Source organism: Mobula hypostoma, chromosome 10 (genome assembly GCF_963921235.1).
Source record: "Mobula hypostoma chromosome 10, sMobHyp1.1, whole genome shotgun sequence".
Lineage (NCBI taxonomy): Eukaryota > Metazoa > Chordata > Chondrichthyes > Myliobatiformes > Myliobatidae > Mobula > Mobula hypostoma.
The window spans coordinates 105,419,470-105,440,213 of NC_086106.1; the positions used below are offsets into that span (position 1 = coordinate 105,419,470).

The 20,744-nt window shown below is 39.2% G+C and overlaps 1 protein-coding gene across 1 annotated transcript in view; it reads left to right on the forward strand.

Annotated features, from left to right (window-relative positions):
- Positions 1-20,744, forward strand: part of LOC134352569 (uncharacterized) — a 35,066-nt gene that overhangs the window by 9,800 nt on the left and 4,522 nt on the right. The window contains exons 3-10 of the mRNA XM_063059821.1: positions 2,622-2,829; positions 5,450-5,575; positions 5,948-6,083; positions 9,856-10,822; positions 13,596-13,738; positions 14,646-14,785; positions 18,054-18,208; positions 19,614-19,681. Coding sequence (XP_062915891.1) covers positions 2,622-2,829; positions 5,450-5,575; positions 5,948-6,083; positions 9,856-10,822; positions 13,596-13,738; positions 14,646-14,785; positions 18,054-18,208; positions 19,614-19,681 — 1,943 coding nt within the window. The remainder of the gene's footprint in view (positions 1-2,621; positions 2,830-5,449; positions 5,576-5,947; positions 6,084-9,855; positions 10,823-13,595; positions 13,739-14,645; positions 14,786-18,053; positions 18,209-19,613; positions 19,682-20,744) is intronic.

Below are 20,744 nucleotides of genomic sequence, written 5' to 3' on the forward strand. Positions count from 1 at the left end.
TGAAACCACTGGCTCATATTTGTAATTAGTCTTTGATTGCTGGAAAATTTCCCAATAAAATGAAAATAGCCAAGGTCATTCCAATATACAAAGCTGGAGATAAACATGTATTTTCAAATTATAGACCGATTTCTTTGCTCTCACAGTTTTCCAAAATATTGGAAAAAATATTTGTAAGAAGGTTAAATGATTTCATAACAAAACATAAAATACTCTGTGAACACAATACGGTTTCAGAAAAAACAGAACCACTACAATAGCATTAATAGATTTTGTCGAAGAAATATCAAACACTGTAGAAAGAAATGAATGCACAGTGGGAATATTCCTTGATCTAAAAAAAAGCATTTGACACCATTGACCATAAATTATTATTAACAAAATTAGAAAAATATGGTCTTAGAGGGGTGGCACATGACTGGTTAAGTAGTTATTTGGAAGACAGGTATCAGTATGTACATATAAAAAATTCGAATTCAAAACTTCTGAGGGTAACTTGTGGGGTTCCACAAGGTTCGTGCTTGGTCCATTGCTGTTCATTTTGTATATAAACAGACATTAAAATGTATATTATTACGTCTCTCAGACATTAAAATGTATATTATTTGCTGATGATACAACTATATTTTGTAGTGGGGAACATCTGAAACAACTTTTAGATACAGTGGAGAAAGAACTAAAAATTATAAAGAAGTGGTTTGATACTAACAAATTATCACTGAATCTAAGTAAAATTAAATTCATAATACTCTGTATTTGGAAACCGTGTACCAAACTCACATAGTAAACTCAGAATAAGTGATGTTGAAATTGATAAGGTACAGTATCTGAAACAAAATTTTTAGGAGTGGTAATAGATAATAAATTAAGCTGGAAACCACATATAAATTATGTCAAACCAAAAATGTCAAAACCTATTGCAATACTGTACCTTAAATCATATATTCTTAACTATATTCTTAAATCAGGAATCTTTGTATACATTATACTGTTCACTTATAGTCCCATACATGACTTACTGTGTAGAGGTATAGGGAAATACATACAAAACAAGTACAAACTCAATTTTTCTACTCCAAAAGAAAGCCATAAAAATTGTAAATAAGACAAGTCATTATGAGCCAACCAATCCACTATCTATTCAACTAAACACTTTAAAATTCAGAGATTTCATAGATTTTAAAATAATACAAATTATGTATAAAGTAAAAAAATGGACAGCTACCACAAAGCATCCAAAGGTTGTTTAAAAATGAGAGAAAGTCAACATGATTTGAGAGGAACATATATATTTCAAAAACAAAGGATAAGAACAAATGTAAAAAATCATTGTATTTCGGTCAGAGGGGTGACTCTGTGGAACAGTAGTAGTGAGAATTTAAAAACATGCACCACACTAAACAAGTTTTAAAAAATATTTTTTGAATGAACAAATATAAAACATGATTTAAAACGAATGGGAGTAATGTAAATAAATGATACTTGGAATTGGTTTTTGTGTTAAAGAGTTATGAAATTTCTTGTTTTGATGTGATGATTGACGCCAAATACATTGTTGTATAAGTAAGAGGGATAGGCGTAATAAGCAACACACGTAAAAGTTGCCGGTGAACGCAGTAGGCCAGGCAGCATCTCTAGGAAGAGGTACAGTCGACAATTTGGGCCGAGACCCTTCGTCAGGACTAACTGAAAGAAGAGCTAGTAAGAGATTTAGAAGTGGGAGGGGGAGGGGTGATCCGAAGTGATAGGAGAAGACAGGAGGGGAGGGATGGAGCCAAGAGCTGGACAGTTGATTGGTAAAAGGGATATGGGAGGATCATGGAACAGGAGGTCCGGGAAGAAAGAAAAGGGGGAGGGGGGAAACCCCAGAGGATGGGCAAGGGGTATATTCAGAGGAACAGAGGGAGAAAAAGGAGAGAGAAAAAAAGAATGTGTGTATATAAATAAATAACGGATGGGGTACAAGGGGGAGGTGGGGCATTAGCGGAAGTTTGAGAAGTCAATGTTCATGCCATCAGTCTACCCAGACGGTGTTGTTCCTCCAACCTGAGTGTGGCTTCATCTTTACAGTAAAGGAGGCCGTGGAAAGACATGTCAGAATGGGAATGGGACGTGGAATTAAAATGTGTGGCCACTGGGAGATCCTGCTTTCTCTGGCGGACAGAGCATAGGTGTTCAGCGAAACGATCTCCCAGTCTGCGTCGGGTCTCGCCAATATATAAAAGGCCGCATCGGGAGCACCGGGACGCAGTATATCACCCCAGCTGACTCACAGGTGAAGTGTTGCCTCACCTTGAAGGACTGTCTGGGGCCCTGAATGGTGGTGAGGGAGGACCCATCCCCTTCTTGCAATTCAGGATAAGTGCCAGGAGGGAGATCAGTGGGGAGGGATGGGGGGACGAATGGACAAGGAAACACCTCTCAACTTCTTATTTCAGTCCATTCCACCGCCCCCCCCCCAGCTTCTTATTCAGGTTTATAACCCCCTTTTCAATTTTTAATGAAGGGTCTCCGCTGGAAACGTCGACTGTTTATTCTCCTCCATAGACGTTGCCTGATCTGGTGAGTCCCTCCAGCATTTTGCTGGGAATTTGCAGCTTTTGAAGAATCTCACGCATTAGGGAAGGCCACCCAACTCCCGCGCTCAGCCCGAGACGAAAGCCCGGCTCTACCTATCAGTCATCGGCGAGGGTGCGGCGCGCATTGGGCGTGAGGAGCCGGGGGCGGGGCCTAGGGCAACACGCTGGCATTTCGCGCTCGCGGAGGGGCGAGGCTCGCATGGCGCTGGGCAGGTGGTGCCGAGGGAGCGGGCCTTCGAATGAAAATCAGGTTTAATATCACGGGCATATGTTGTGAAATGTGTTGTTTTTGTGACAGTAGTACGTTACACTACATGTTACATGCTCAAGGAGATCTGGGTTTTTTGTGAGAATGCTGCAATGGGCTTTTGGAGGGCACCTGATGTGATTTTCCCGCCGTTGTGAGGTCACGTGATGACATGTGCGCGCGGCCCCCCCCCGTGACTATATAAGGGTCGACTCAGGTGACGCAGTGGGAGTTTTGAGTTTGTAGATTTCCAGGTGGAACGTGTTGCATCTCCGTTTCTGTTGCGTGTTTGTTTTTGTGACGCAGTTTCATTCTTAAAACGGTTGTACGTTCTGTTGAAAGATTCCATATTACTTGGACTGGGAATTTGTGGCTGGAATTGCCAATTTACTCAATTCCGACAGTTTTGAAGAGAGAGTGAAGAATTTGTCGAAGTGAAGGATTGAGAGAAGTCGGCATCGGTTGGCACTTTAATAAAGGATCGACCTTATTGAGTCTTCGTTGAAGAGAAGCTGCGTTGAGATAACTCTTGCAATAGAGCAATAAGTTCATGCAAAGGCTCTCTCTCTCTCTAAAAGGAATTTACGGTCAGTTGATTTAAACTGTTTATTTTCGGCATCGGGAATCCTGTGGACCGAACTGGCAGTAAAGGTGCATCGGTGAAGAAATCGTTCTCCAGAGAAGTCTCTCCTAATTGAATGCGTAAAACTGTTGGACTTTCGAAGTTATCGCTTTAAGAACTGTTTCCGTATTTAACTCCTTAAGAGCCAGAGCCGAGTGGAGTTGATGAACGGCTGCGTACCTGTTTAACCTCCGGTCAAAGTTTTCCTTCTCCTCCCCCCCCCCCCCCCAATCGCTTATATGTGTTTAATAAATGTTCGGTTGTTTTTATAAAACCTGTCTCGATTAATACTCATTGTTGCCGGTTACGTAACATCATATATAGTGGATTCTGGTTAATTAGGATATATAGGGATCAGTACATTTTGGCCCAAATAAACTGGCTGCTCCAATTAGCTGAAGTTTCATAGAAAAAACAAACTGGGTAACATGTATTTAAATAAAATATATAAATTAGAACACTGCTAATACTACAGTACTATACTGCTAATACTACTACAGTACTATAAAACTGTAGTTCCTAATAGTTATTGCCAGAAGAATTCACCCAGAGTATACTAATGGTGTTTTGAATGACTATAAAAGAACAAAATATGCAGACATCTAGTACAAGTAAATGGACTGCCTTCAGGCAATGGTTTTGATTATTGCATCCTCCAACCTTTCATTATAACAATCAAGATTATTGTTGATAACCTTCAAATTCTTAACAGTTTCTAATTTGATGAAGTAGTGCAATTGTTTCATTTTTACCCCCAGCAATTTCTGGCATCTCCAAGCCTGAATACTTCAAACCATAGTGAGCAAAACAGTTCTGAATTGTCTAACTAATTACTTCTCACCAACTATCAGTGATTAAAATCACACAGCTGACACTATTTAAAAACTCTTTGCTCCAAACATGGTGTAGTATTTAATGGCCACACTTGTGCTAGTGCTTGACTTGTGACTTCACCCATGACTTGTGCTAATTTGGCAACAGTCTCCTGTCCCAATTGAGCTGCATAGTGTCCCAAATAAATAAAGGAAATCCCATATATTTTCTTGTTGCCAAACAATTGATACTAGAGCGTACAATCATCACAACGATATTTGATTCTGCGCTTTGCACTCCCTGGAGTACAAATTGATAGTAAATATTAAAAATTTAAATTATAAATCATAAATGGAAAAGTAAGGTAGTGCAAAAAAAAACGAGAGGCAGGTCTGCATATTTGGATTGAGAAAATCCCTGCTATTTTCTCAGTTTTTGTTTTTTTAAGCGTCTCAAATAAGCAACCACCCAATTAACAGGAATCCACTGTCTATTTTGAAGAGATGTGTGTGAGGGAAGTTCAAATGAAGTGATGTTTTCCCGTTCTAGGTTAGAAAATCCATATATCACTTCGATTGCATTACTTCCCTTTATTATTCAATGCATATCTATGAGGAGGAAGATGTATATATCTTCATTTTCAAAATATCGGTTATGTTGGTCTAAATCATTTTGGCATAAGAAAAACTGACTGGGAAATGGAGTAACAAAAAATGCTAGAGGAATTCAGCGGGTCAGGCAACATCTGTGGAGGGAAATGGTCAACATTTTGAATAAGACTCTTCATCTAGACTCAAATTTCTGTAACGTAGGGAATGGATCTGGGAGAACCATCAGTATTTGCCTTCGCAGAAATCTACCCAACTTCCAAAGAAAAAGGGGAAAACTGAGAATTTGTAATTTGTTCCTCAGCCTCTGCACTATTTTAAAAGAAAAAGAGGAGAAAATGCAGAATTTTATAGAGTATTTTGATTGACTGTGATGCAGTGTATTTGATATAGCAGTTATGAAGTCTTGTTCTGAAGTTTCATTCCATTCTTTGGTGTTCAAGTAACTCTGGACTTCGTAGTATTTGTAGTTCATTATGTTTCATCACTAATAATAATTGTCAAATGTAGTTTATTTTATGTAAATATGTATTTTAAGTTCCTTGAAATGTCAAGTTTTTAAAAAATATTTTTCTTACAGGAAATTGTACCAATGGAGCATGCAGCCAAACTAGAAAAAATTAAGCGATCTATCTACTACCAAATGATAATAATTGACAATTATCAAAAGGCCGTTGCCACTGGTGTGGTACAGCTGTTGGAATGGGTACGTTGTAGTAGGTTTGTATGTTTTGAGTACCTATAGATTATCAAAGAATCAAACATGTTTAACTCGAGCTTTTATTTGTTTCTTAAATCAAAATTCTGTACATTCCCCATATTGTTTCATATTAAAATATGATTTTAAGATTTTGAATATTGTTTGTACTTTTGGTATCTGTTTTTAAGTTGAGACTTTTATTGTTATCTTTGGAATTCAGCAATGCTTTAACTTTTGAGTTGTAGTTCTAATATATTGATGTGTTTTGGAGTCAATATTAGTCTACTATTTTTGGATGTTTTATTCTATCAAATGTGCTGTATAATTGCAAGTTGGTCATAATTAAAACTGATCTTGGGGGAAAACATTTTTATGTAGGGCAGAGTGAATATTCAGGATATTCCCATAATTGATGAAGATTTTTGTGAAAATTATGAATCTCTCCATGATCAACTAATTCAACTGCACAGGTCAAGCAAGGAATTGTACAAAATGCTGCAAAAAATCAAAGCAGGTAAGTCATTAGTAGGAAATCTCATGGTTAAGACATGTTACTCTAATTTTGTGTGGTTGTCTTTCTTTTGGCCATCTTTGGTCTTTTTGCTTGTTGATGCAAATGATGCAATTTTCTGGCTTCAAATTGGTAAAGAATGGTGTCATTTATTTTGCACATTGTTACAAATTATACTTCCAAATTCAGAAAGATTTAAAAAGTTAGGGGAAAATTTGTCTTTCATGTTTATCAAGATGAACATAATGGGTCCCATCTTATTTTTGAAGAAGTCCTACCGAAGTGCAAAACCTTGCACTTAGGTGCGTTAAATTCCATCTGCAATTTTTCACCCATTTTCCGGCTGATGAAGATCCCCCTGCAAGCCATGATAGCCTTTCTCACTGTCCACTACACCCCCAATCTTGGTGTCATCCGCAAATTTGCTGATCTAGTTAACCACATGATCATCTAGATCATTGATATAGATGATGAAAAACAAAGGACCCACCACTGATCCCAGTGGCACACCACTAGCCACAGGCCTGCAGTCAGAAAGGCAACCCTCCACTACCATACTCTAGCTTCTCCTACAAAGCCAATGTCTAATCCAATTTATTACCTCATCCTGAATGCTGAGTAACTGAACCTTCTTGCCCAGCCTCCCATGCAGGACCTTGTCAGAGACCTTCCCAAGTGCCATGTAAACAATATCCACTGCCTTGCCTTCATCCACTTTCCTGGTATCTTCCTCGAAAAAATCAATAAGATTGGTTAGACTTGACCTATCACACATGAAGCCATGCTGACTATCCTTAATCAGTCCATGTCTATCCAAATATCCGGTCTCTTAGAATACCTTCCAATAACTTTCCCACAACTGATGGCAGACTCACCAGCCTATAATTTCCTGGTTTCTGTTTAGAGCCTTTTTTAAACAGCAGGGTGACATTGGCTATCCTCCAATCCTTTGGTACCTCTCCTGTTGCTAAGGATGTTTTAAATATTTTTGCTCGGACCCCAGCAATTTCTGCACTTGCCTCCCGTAGGGTCCAAGGGAACACCTTGTCAGGCCCAGGGGATTTATCCACCCTGATTTGTCTCAAGGTAGCAAACACCACCTCCTCTATACTCTGCACAAGGTCCATGAAGTTGATGCCACATTGCCTTACTTCCATGTCCTCTGTATCCATCTCCTGAGTAAATACAGATGCAAAGAATTCATTTAAGGTCTCTTCCATCTACTTTGGTTCCACAAGTGTATTACCTTTCTGGTCTTCCAGAGGACCAATTGTGTCCCTTGCAATCATTAACATATCTGTAGAATCCCTTGGGATTCTCCTTTACCTTGTCTGCTAGAGCAACTTCACATTTTCTTCTAACTTTCCTGATTTCTTTCTCTTGTATTCTCTTGCATTTCTTGTACTTCATAAGCACCTCATTTGCTGCTACTTATCTACACCTGCTGTGCACCTCATTTTTTTCCCTTAACTCTGGCCTCGATATCCCCTGAAAGCCAAGGGTCTCTGCACTTGTTATCTTTACCTTTTATTCTGAAAGGCACATACCAGGTTGGTACTCAAAAATTTCATTTTTGAAGGCTTCTCATTTTCAAGTACACCTTTGCCAGAAAGCAGCCTGTCCAAATCCACACTTGCCAGATCATTTCTGATTGAAAATTGGCCTTTCTTTGATTTAGAATCTCTACCAGCGGAGCAGACATACCTTTTTGCATATTTACTTTGAAAGTAGTGGCATTGTGGTCACTGGATGCAAAGTGTTTCCCTACACAAGCTTCTGTCACTGGCCCTGTCTTTTTCCCTAAAAGCACATCCAGTATCACACACTGTCTCATTGGGACTTCTACGTACTATTGAAGGAAACTTTCCTGAACACATTTGAGCAACTATATCCCATCTAGTCCTTTTACATTATGGGATTCCTAGTCAATATGTGGAAAGTTATATCACCTACTATAGCAACTTCAAGCAAGAGAAAATCTGCAGATGCTGGAAATCCGAGCAACACACACAAAATGCCGGAGGAACTCAGCAGGCCAGGTAGCATCTATGGGGGGGAAAAAAGTACAGTCAACATTTCGGGCCAAAACCATTCCCATTTCGATATGTCACAAGCGGGATCTCCCAGTGGCCACCTATTTTAATTCCACTTCCCAATCCCATTCTGATATGGCCATCTATCGTGATGAGGCCATACTCAGGTTGGAAGAACAACACCTTGTATTCCACTTGGGTAGCCTCCAACCCAATGGCATGAACATAGATTTCTCAGCTTCCAGTAATGCCTCCACCACCTCCCCCCCCCTCACCATTTCCCATGCCCTTGTCCCCCTCTCATATTATCTCCTTGATCACCCATCACTTCCCTCTGGGGCTCCTCCCCCCCCTTTCTTCCCTGGCCTTCTGTCTCTTTCACCAATGAACTTCCTTGCTCTTTGCTTCATCCCTCCCCCTCCAAGTTTCACCTGTCACCTGGCTTTTCTCTCTCCCCTTCCCCACCTTTCAAATCTACTCAGTTTTTTTTCTTCGGTCCTGCCGAAGGGTTTCAGCCCAAAATGTCAACTGTACTTTTTTTCCATAGATGCTGCCTGGCCTGCTGAGTTCCTCCAGCATTTTGTGTGTGTTACTATAGCAACCTTGTGTTTCTTGGAACAGTCTGCGAACTCTTTACAAATTTATTCCTCTAATTCCCTAGGACTGTTGAATGGTCTGTAATATAACTCCATTAATGTGGTCATACCTTTCTGGTATCTCAGTTCTACCCGTAACACTTCACTAGTAGGGTTCTCCTAGTCCTGACAGAGCACTGCCATGATATTTTCCCTGACTAGTAACGCAACCCTTCCTCCTTTAATCCCTCCCACTCTGTCCCATCTAAAACAATAGAACCCCGGAATAGAGCTGCCAATCTATCCCTCCTGCAACAAAATCTCACTAATGGCTACAACATCGTATTTCCAGGTGTTGATCCATGCCCTGAACTCATCCACCTTTCCTACGATACTGCTTGCATTGAAATATATGCAGCTCAGGACACTATTCACATCATGCTTAACCTTTTGATTCCAGTCTTTGTCTGAGGTCTTACCAACATCTACCTCCACAACCTTGTCACTCACTGTTCTGGCACTCTGGTTCCCATCCCCCTGCAACTCTAGTTTAAACCGCAGCATGCTACGTTCCCGCTGGGATATTAGACCCCTCTAGTTCAGATGCAAACCATCCCTTCTGTACAGATCCCACCTTCCCTGGAAGAGAGCTCAATGATCCAAAAATGTTCTGCTCTCGCTCCTATACCAACCTCTTAGCCACATGTTAAACTGCATCATCTTCCTAGTTTTGGCCTCACTAGCACATGGCACATGTAGCAATCCTGAAATCACGACCCTGTAGGTCCTGCCCTTTAACTTGGCACCTAACTCCCTTAACTCCCTGAACTCCCTATGTAGAACCTCATCACTTGTCCTACCCATGTCATTGGAACACAACCTCTGGCTGTTTACCCTCCCATTTAAGAATGCTGAGGATTCAATCTGAGATATCCCAGACCCTGGCCCCAGGAGGCAACATACCATCCGGAAATCTCATTCTCGCCCACAGAACATCCCGTCTGCTCCCCTAACAAATCCCCTATCAGGACAAGATATTTTCCTATATCTTAAAATGAAAGGGCATAATAAATTGCTACATTAATAGCTTAAGCTTTGATTTTTAAAAAATTAGATTTTTTTATGTACAGTTATTTGTCTGTTCTTCATATCTCATCTGCTTTACAGGTGTTAAGTTTCAACTAGGAATGGTCAGGAATGGGTCTCAGATGCCAAAGGATGAACTTCTATCTAATAGAGATCTTTCATCTGTTTCTGAAAATTACCTTGATGGTGTTAAATCTATTCGAGCTACAAGTCTCATGAAAATGATGAGCCTGTATGCTGGGGAAGGATTCAGCAGCTGTAATACAGAGCATGATCTATCCGGAAGGAACGTTTCCCAGTTAAATAGTCCTTGTGATGTTAGTATCACATCAAAATGTAACCCGTACAAATTACAAGAGGATCTATTAATGAAACTTGCCAGTGATTGCTGCCCTTTTCCCAAAAGTCAGCCATTACAAGCTGATCAGTCTGTAGAAATTTTATCATCAGATGTATACAGTGACACTGGAATTACAAAAGTAGATGATAACTTCACTTCTGAAGACACTAGGTTCAGTCAGGTAGAAGTGTGGAAAGAAGATACACGTAGGTTCACTAGCAAATGTGAGTCATCAAATAGAAAGCAAATATATGTGGCTCAGTCAAAAAATGAAGTTTGGGACATCTTTGAATTGACCTCATCAGGCACAAATACAACTGGTTTTGCAGAGTCTGATGAGAGAAGGATTTGTGGTGGTCAAGTTTTGGTTTCAATGCTAGATGCCACTTCCTCTCCGAATCTTTTGAGTAAGGCTGATATTTCACAGCAGTTGAATTCATTTGACCAAATGTCAGCCACAAAAAACAAGATATTGTCTCCTCAGCAATATGTAAGTCCTTACAGAAGTGTGCCACCTCCAAATGATGGTCAGCTTCCATATCCACGTATTGAAAGTCAAAGAGAATTACCAATAGCTAGAAAAATTCATGAGTTCCAATATCTGCGATGGCAAGAGATAGAAGTTAGGGTCAGTTATGTAATTGACCCTCATCATTTTTATATACAGCACAATGGTCAGGAGCTACGGGAATTGATGAAGGAATTAAAGTAAGTACAATTTCCTTTTCTGCCTTGTGATCAAAAATAAATGTCCATTTCAAGAGGACAAAATTTCTGCAGTATGCAGATAGCACGATAAGTAATTCCTACTATGAAACGTTTACTATTTGATGAGTACAGTTGTGTTTTATTGTACTTCATGAGTACATAATTGTGTATATGGCTTGATATCCAAGGTTTTTTGGATAATCAGGGTTAAAAAAAAATCCAATAATAAGTCAGCCTCATCAAAACTAGCAATGGCAGTATTACTTGCCTGTTCAAAGCCATCCCTATTATTATGTGCATTTTACTTTGCTAAGGTTGCTTCAGTCACCTCTCTGATGACTGTATCATAAATATAATTGCCAGTAGTGCAAGTAGAGGATCATCATCCTGACATTTTATTTTATCTTAAAATAAAACTCCTTAACATTGTTACATCAGTATTTAAATTTTTTCCCCAAGTAAGGGCTCAAGTTTTTTTTCTTATTTTCAGCTCCAATAATATGGATTCTTCTTTGTGAAATATTGTATGTATTCTTACCTCCCTACATACAATACACACAAAGGCACTCCAGTTCAGACTGACATTCATCTAAAATATAGAGTTAGAATTTTCTAGTGCTGTACAGTGGAGAGTTGAGGTGAAACATTGATGGAAAAACAAAACATTAATATTCTTTTACTTGCAACAACAGAAGCTATTTAGGCCTTGAGATTCATGCTGGCTCCTAGAGAGTATTCCCATTGATCACACTTTCTCTTCATAAATGTCTGTAAAACTAAATACCTACTGGGATCAGCGCGATAGCATAGTAGTTAGCGCAATGCTTTACAGTACAGGCAATCTAGATTCAGTTCCCTCTGCTACCTGTAAGAAGTTTGTAAGTTCTCCCCATGACCACAAGGGTTTCCTCCGGGTGTGCCGGTTTCCTCCCACAGTCCAAAGACATACCAATTGGTAGGCTAATTGGTCATTGTAAATTGTCCCGTGATTAGGCTAGGATTAAATTGGGGATTTACTGGGTGGCATGGCTCAAAGGGCCAACTCTGTGCTTTATCTCAATAAATAAATAAATAAGACAATGGTGAAGAAAGTAGGGGGCAAAAACCATGCCATACTGAGAAAGTGCAAACGTGAACCAGTGTGTGCAGTCATAATTGAGTCCTCATTTCACACATGCTGTCCTTACTGTTATTAATTGTTCCATATTCACATAAGAACCTATATAACGCCACATAGGCCTGATTTTATTCTCGCAAGTCAATGAATATGTTGTATTAAAAAAAAATCACTCCCTACTTTGTACATAGTTTTCTTATTTTGATTCTTTCTCTCTAAGTGTATACCTCAGATAAATATGTGGAGATTTCTGACAAATATGACTGATATATATGTACAGTATCTGAAATACATCTTGTGGAAAGTTTTATAGACAATAGGAGTAGGCCATTCGGCCCTTCAAGCCAGCACCACCATTCACTGTGATCATGGCTGATCATCCATAATCAGTACCCTGTTCCTGCCTTCTCCCCATATCCCCTGACTCCACTATCTTTAAGAGCTCTATCTAACTCTTTCTTGAAAGAATCCGGAGAATTGGCCTCCACTACCTTCCGAGGCAGAGCATTCCACAGATCCACAACCCTCTGTGTGAAAATGTTTTTCCTCAACTCCATTCTAAATGGTCTACCCCTTATTCTTAAACTGTGGCCTCTGGTTCTGGACTCCCCCCAACATCAGGAACATGTTTCCTGCCTCTAGTATGTCCAATCCCTTAATAATCTTATATGTTTCAATCAGATCCCCTCTCATCCTTCTAAATTCCAGTGTATACAAGCCCAGTTGCTCCAATCTTTCAACATATGACATTCCCGCCATCCCTGGAATTAACCCAGTGAACCTACGCTGCGCTCCCTCCATATCAAGAATGTCCTTCCTCAAATTTGGAGACCAAAACTGCACAATACTCCAGGTGGGATCTCACCAGGGCCTTGTACAACTGCAGAAGGACCTCTGCTCCTATACTCAACTCCCTTTGTTATGAAGGCCAACATGCCATTAGCTTTCTTCGCAAGTTTTGTTTGATGAACTTCAATTAAAAAAAAGCACAAAAAACACTGCTGACATAAGTATCATAATTACTCTCTCTTAGTAATATTCCTAGTGTGCTTTTTTTGGTAATATTGTGAAATTGTAATCTGACATGGTTAGAGAATAAACATCATTTATGCAGATACTGAAATTTTGTAATGGTACTCACAATGTTTAATTAATATACAACCAATAGGTTAACATGGACATGGTAACCCAGAGGCTATCATTCTTTGGCTATCCGTAGTTCCTTATTTCTGGTTTTGTTTTTCTCAGTCTGCTTCCATTTATGTTCTTTCTTCCCTGAGTTAAGAGATGGATGGAATGGTATGTTTAAAACAAGAGGCATCAAAGGCTGCAGGTAACATTTGGATGGAGTTTCCAAGCAAAATATAATTCCCTGCGCAAGTCTTCCCAACTCTCTAATCAGTTGTACTTTTCTTCACATTCCCTCTGCTTTCTCATAATCTATCTGTTCTGTACTTTTGTTTCCCTCCAATAGTTATCTTGTCCTTCCCCCTTACTTCACTATCGCCGATCTTATACTAAGGTTCCCCTCCATGCTCTCATCTGCTTTTCCATGAAATTATGACAATACCTGAGTAGATTTAGATTATCCCGGTTGCACATAATCCCAAGTATCTGATGAGTGAGAATTAACTTTGTGTTACCTTGTTTTTACAGCTTTGAATGTTCTAGGAGTTCTGCTACAATGGACTGTGTCCCTTTAATAAGTTCCTATGTATGTGCCTGGCTCCCCAATAACCAACAGTGGTACAGAGCTTGTGTTATCAGGATTGAGAGATCTGGAGCAACAATCACAAATGGTATGGCAGTCTATTTGGGGCTACCCAGAAAGTACATGATACGGAATGTGAAGTGAATAAGACTTGAAGCAAAACATGTAAATGTATACTTTCACATAGATTTTTAAATTCCAGAAGTATTTTTCAAAACATACTAAGACCAGGGACCATTTTTCACGAAGGAGTTCTAGGCATAGACGGCCCATTGGCAGTCAATTATGCAATAAGGTTATGGATGATCATTTACCTCAGTCAGTTTTAATATTATTAGCATATGTTGTGAACCGCAATGCAACTAACCCCATTTGCTTTAATTCCTTGAATTATATAAAAATATATCAATCTCTGTCACAGGTACATTCAGTGACTGAGCCTTCCAGTCCTATTGTGTAGAGAATTCCAAAGATTGACTGTTCTTTATATGAAATTTCCACACTCCTAATTAGTCAAATCAACACTCAATACTTTAATTTCCCTTTTCATTTGTTCTGAGGACAGCAGTCCATGAATTTCAGTGAAATTCTTTGTGACAGTTTTAAATACAGTAATAAATAATTCTGAGCATTTTTGTTGCTTGAAACATCAGAACATTTTTAGTACCTTTTTTGAAAGGTTTGTATCCATTCACAGAATAAACTGTTAATGTATGTTGAGGCCTTTGTAAATAGTTGCTTTTTCTAGTACAGAATACTCAAGTGAAAAATCGGACTGTTTTATGTTTACATTTGTGTTCAAGAAGCTGTAAGACATTAATGCATAATATTAGTGGTCTAATTAGATAAATGCCCTAAATGACAGCAGTTAGTTAGTTTCAATGATTTGCCAGAGTAAAACTACTTTCCCCTTCCAGTGAATACTCTGAATTCAATAGTTGGAACACAAAATTGCATGAAGGAGTCAAATTGTTAACTTTGATTTTTTTTTTCAGATGAGCATCAGAACATTTCAGTGAAAGTACTTTGTGTAGATTATGGATTATCTGCTTCTCTTTCAATTAGCCATTTAAAAGTTTTACCTGCAACATTCTATGCCCTTCCTCAGCAAGCATTACGTGTGTCATTAGCAAATGTAAGTCTGGAAATTCTTCTAGGTAATTCATTATGTTTCAATTATTTGATGTATTAGTTTCAATAATCCAGTGATCCAGATGCCTGGAATGATTATTTATAAGTATACAGTTGAATCCCTCCATAAAGGGAAGAATTTAAATGTAGTTAATTAAATAATCTAGTATAATGTCCACATCATTAAAAGCAAAACTCATCCAACATTGGTTTTACTTTTCATTATGTCAAAACAAATAAACAAAATTCAGGGAAGAATTATTTTCATGTACTTTGTTATAATTATGGGCATTATTCCAAAGATTTGGAATAATGCCAATTTTATAAGCACATTTTAGGAAAATTTATTTTGAAGGTTCAGTCATATAGTTAGCAAGAACACTTACCGTGCCATCACACGCCAGTACTTTAGCAAGTCTGATCACTTTCTGATCCTGGCGTACGGGTAGAGACCGAGGACCACAAAGGTATGGTCAAGAGGAATGTTTTGAATTGATACACTGAACAACATTCAGGGATTCATCTTCAAGCCTGAATGAAAGTCCCACAGTTGTTGTAAACTTCCCAAAAAAAAAAACAAAACCTGTGTGTGGACGAGTGTGTGCTTTGGAGAACACACTGGACATACCCAACCCAGAAGCCATGGATAAGTCAGGAAGTGCATGGTCTGCTGAAGGCTAGATCTATGGCATTCAAAACCTGTGACCAGAACGCTACAAGAAGTCCATGTACGACTTACAGAGCCTATTTTAAGAGTGATAAAGCAATTTTGATTGAAGTTACAGACTGAATCGAATACACTTCAGCTCTGGCAGGGTTTGCAGGCTAATACTTTCTACTAGGCGAAACCTAACATAAATGTCGATGATGTTTCACTCCCAGATGAGCTCAATACCTATTACGCGTGCTCTGAAAAGTAGAATAAAATTACACTTGTGCATATCCCTGCAGTATCTGGCAACTCTGATCTGTCTCAGAGGCTGATGTCAGAACATCTTTCAAGAGGGTGAACCCTTGTAAGACATCATGCCCCAATGGTGTGCCTGGTAGGGCACTGAAAACTTGTGCAGGTGTATTCAAGGACATCTTCAATCTCTCATTGCTGCAGTTGGAGGTTTACATCTGTTTCAATAGGGCATCTATTATACCAGTGCCCAAGAAGAATAGAATGAGCTGCCTCAATGACTAATGTCCATGTGGCCTCCTATCTATTGTGAAGTGCTTTGAGAGGTTGATTGTGGCTAGAATTAATTCCTGCCTAAGCAAGAATGTGAACCTACTGCAATTCCTATGTAAGGCTGCTGTTTATTGATTGCTGCTCAGCATTCAGTGCTGTCATGGCCTCAGTACCAATCAACAGGCTTCAAAACCTGGCCCTCTGCACCTCCCTTTGCAACTGGATCCTTGACTTCCTCATCAGGAGATCACAGTCAGTGCTGATTGGAAATAACATCTCCTCCTCACTGACAAACAACACTGGTGCACCTCAAGGATGCATGCTTAGCCCACTGCTGGATTCTCTACACTCATAACCATGTGGCAAGGCATAGTTTAAATGCCATCTATAAATTTGCTAATGACATAACTGTCGTCAGAATCTCGTGACAAGGCACACATGCGAGATGGATCAGCTGGTTGAATGATGTCACAGCAATGTTAACTCAATGTCAGTAAGACCAAGGAACTGAATATGGGCTTCAGGAAAGGGAAGTAGAGGAAACCTATTCCTGTCTTCATTGACAGATCAGGAGTGGAAAGAGTGAACAGTTTCAAGTTCCTGCATTTCAACATCTCTGAAGATTTATCCTGGGTCTGGCAATTGCAAAGACGGTGGCTATATTTCATTAGGAAGCTTAGGAGATTCGCTATGTCACCAAAGACTTCCAAATTCCTACGGATGTGCTGTGGAGTGCATTCTAACTAGTTCCATTGCTTCCTGGTATGGAGGGGCCACTGCATAGGATCAGGGAAAAAGCTGTAAAGGGTTACAAACTCAGCCAACTCCATCATGGATACTATCCTCCCCCGCCATTGTCAAAAGGTGATAGATATCTCAAGAAGGCAGCATCCATTATTAAGGACCCCCATCATCTAGGATCCGGTTCAACACAAGTTCAAATTTAATTTGAAACTTGACATGTTCTATTCTCATTACTACCATCAGAGAAGAGGTACAAGAACGTTTTTGGAACAGCTTCTTTTCATGCGCAATCATATTTCTGAAGGGATAATGAACCAGCCCATGAATATTATCTCACTACTTTTGCTCTCTTTTCATACTAAATTAATTTGATTTTGTATAGATATTTCTTATTGTAGCTTACAATATTTTTATGTATTGCACTGTAACACTGCCCCCAACAAATTTCACAACATGTCAGTGATAGTAAACCTGATTCTGAGATTCTAATGCCGCACACTTCTTTCTTAGCATATTGGCAGTGGTAGATGTAAGCTTATGTCTGGCTTTTTTCAAATCACTTTGACTCAGTTGAGATAGATCTGCAGATAATAGTGAAATACACATGTCCCAGAAATGATAGTGTTCAGTCTCTAAATGCTATTCAAATGTTGCCATTTTCAGCAACAGTCATTGTGGAAATGTATCTAACCCTGAAGTCTTTATAAATTTGTAACTTTTATAAAATGTAATGTGACAAAATGGAACCTGTGTGGTCCCACAGTGCTTTGTTGGTTTGTTGATGTATTTTGATGGGAGGGTTGCAAGAGGGGATATGAATTATAGTAGGGTATGTGTTTTATGGCAGGGAGTGTTTTGATATTGCATGATTGAAAGCAGAGAAAAACAGGACTCACCTGTTGGGGGGGGTAGGGGGAGAAACCTTGAGGACAGATGGGCTCATGAAAGACAAATGTGACTGATTCAAGACCCATGCAGATAAGAAAGGAGTGCAATTAAGGGATGAATTACTGGATTGTACAAGCATATAAAAATTATCTGTTTTGAACTGTAAAATTGGGGCTACCTATCAAAGACTTAACATCTGGAGGTAGACTTTCACTTGCAAGCAATAAACGCGCTAATAATTTGATCCACTCTAAGTTTGTTGTCTGTTACTGTATACTCAGAAGACCTAGCCGAATGGTATCTTTTTAACTGAAATAACAAGATGGCTGGATTGATTTGCTCACATTGATCTAGAAAGTTTTGGTGAGCATCTGATATTTTGCTGAGGGGGTGGGGTACAAAGTGGTTGGCAAGACTGCTTAACTAAAACTACAGTAACATACTATCAGATTATTTTCTGCAGATTGCTCCAGCACATGATCATACCTGGTCCCAATCAGAGATCAGCTATTTCAAGAAGCTTGTGAAAAACAAAACCTTCTTTGCAAGACTTTACCAGAGATGCAACATCATGACAGTGGTGCTCTTCAGTGAAAGGGGGAATATTGGGATCATGAGGTAGGTACATTAGCAGAGCCTCCCTGTACCTTTAAACTACAATTTTGGTTTTTAAATTTTTGTTTAGAGGATAATAATGTTATTATTGTACCATTTTGGTCTATGCATTACTAACCTATATAACATCAATTGTTGCAGCTGATAAAACCTTTGGTTGTGCTGCATTTGGATTATTGTTTACAGTTCTGACTGCCCTATTACAGGACGGATGTGTAAACTTGAAGGTATGAGAGCAGATAGTGGAAACTGACATGATAGTAGTATTTAAGAGGCATTTAGACTGGCACATGAACAGGCTGCGAATGTGGGGATAGTAACCGTGTGCAGGCAGATGGGATTAATTTAATTTGGCGCTATGTTTGATACAGATATTGTGGGCCAAAGGGCCTGCTCCATGCTGTATTTACGTTGTTTTTGTGAGATCATTTCGGTGTCCTCTCTACACTGGAGAGCAGTTGCACCTTATTCACTCAGTAATCAGGTGTTTACTATATCTAGTAAATTGGCCACTGTGTATATTTGTGGTGTTCTTTTGCTGTAGCCCATCCACTTCAAAGTTGGCTGTGGTGTGCATTTGGAGATGCTCTTCCTGTCAACTTGAACCAGTCTGGTGACTCTCTTCTGACCTCACTCATTAACAGGGTGTTTTTTGCCCACAAACTGCCACTCACTGGATGTCTTTTGCTTTGCACACCATTCTCTGTAAACTCACAACATTATCCTTGTGTGTGAAAATCCCAGGAGATCAGTAATTATTGAAATACTCAATCTACCCCGTGTGGCACCAACCATGATTCCACAGTCAAAGTCAGTTGAATCACATCTCTTGCCCATTCTGATGTTTGGTCTGAACAATAACTGAACCCCTTGACCCACATCTGCATGCTTTTGTGCATTAAGATACTGCCATATGATTGGCCAATTAGAAATTTGTATTCATGAGCAAGTGTACCTAATAAAGTGGCCACTGTGTGTATGTATTCATGAATAATGCCCTACTAATCAGTTATTTTGATATGGTAATTGACAAATATAGAAATAGTTTTAAAGTTCCAACATTGCATTGGAGTTAGTAAGTTAATGTTTCTGGTAACACTAAATAGTATTGAGCTCATGCTTTAGTAAGTCCCTGACTTGCCATAAGGAATATGCAAATGATAGGACATAAATATAATGTACTTTAATTGCTGGCATGAATCAATAGTGAAAGCAGTGATTTATTTTTAATGTTGGTTATGTGAATGAATTACCAATATCCATGGAATGGTTTCCATTTTTTAGTGCTGCTTAATTGAGTCTAGTTTAAATCAGTTTAGCTGCTTCCAACTTAAGTTCATTTTCTCTTAAACTTAATTTCTTTGTTGTACTAGATGGTATTTTTTTCTCTCTCTCTCTCTCTCTTTAGAAGAGGATTTAGTCTTTCCCAAAAGATGGCAGCAGCTAGCTGTGCAAGATACTTGGAAAGTAATTGGAGTAAGTGTTACAGCCAGTAGGATAATGGGTGTCAAATTTATTTTACAAAATAATTCATAAGAAGAAATGCCTGAAATTAATTTCTATCTTCCACAGTTCTCACTTTTTCCAGTACACAGCATTGAGCATTTATTTTAGAGTCATAGAACACTACAGCATGAAAGCATGCCCTTTGGCCCATCTAGTCTGTGCTGAACCAGTAATCTGTCTAGTCCAATTAACCTGCACCCATTCCATAGTCGTTCATACTCAAATTTCTATCCATGTATTTATGCAATTCCTCTTAAATATTGAAATCGACCCCCACATCCACCACTTGCACTGGCAGCTCGTTCCACACACTCACAACCCTCTCAGTGAATTTCTCCCAGGTGTTCCTCTTAAACATTTCACCTTTCACCCTAAACCCATGACCACTAGTTGTCGTCTCATGCAACCTCGGGGGGAAAAATATACTTGCATTTACCTTATCTATACCCCACATTATTTTGTATACTTCTCAAACCTCCCCTCAATCTTCTACATTCAAGGGAATGAAGTCCTCACGTACCCAACCTTTCCCTATAACTCAGGTCCTCAAATCCCGGCAACATCCTTGTAAATTTTGTCCACACTTTTTCAATCTTCATTTCATCTTTCCTGTAGGTAGGTGACCAAATCTCCACACAATACTCCAAATTAGGTCTCACCAGCGTCTTATATAATTTCAACACAAGATCCTAAATCTTGTACTTAGTACAGTTATTTATGATCACCGATGTGCCAAAAGCTTTTTTACGATCCTATCTATCTGTGAAGCTTTTTTCAAGGAATTATGGATCTGTATTCCAGGTCCTTCTGTTCTACCACATTCCTTAGTACCCTGCTGCTCACCGTGTAAGGCCTACCCTGGTTGATCCTCCCATAGTGCAACACCTCATACTTGTCTGTATTGAATTCATCGGCCATTTTTCAGCCCTTCTTTCCAGCTGGTCCAAATCCCACTACAAACTTAGTCTTCCTCGCTCTCTACTATACCCCGCATCTACTTTGATCAAACTATCTTATTTGGCATTAAATTGCT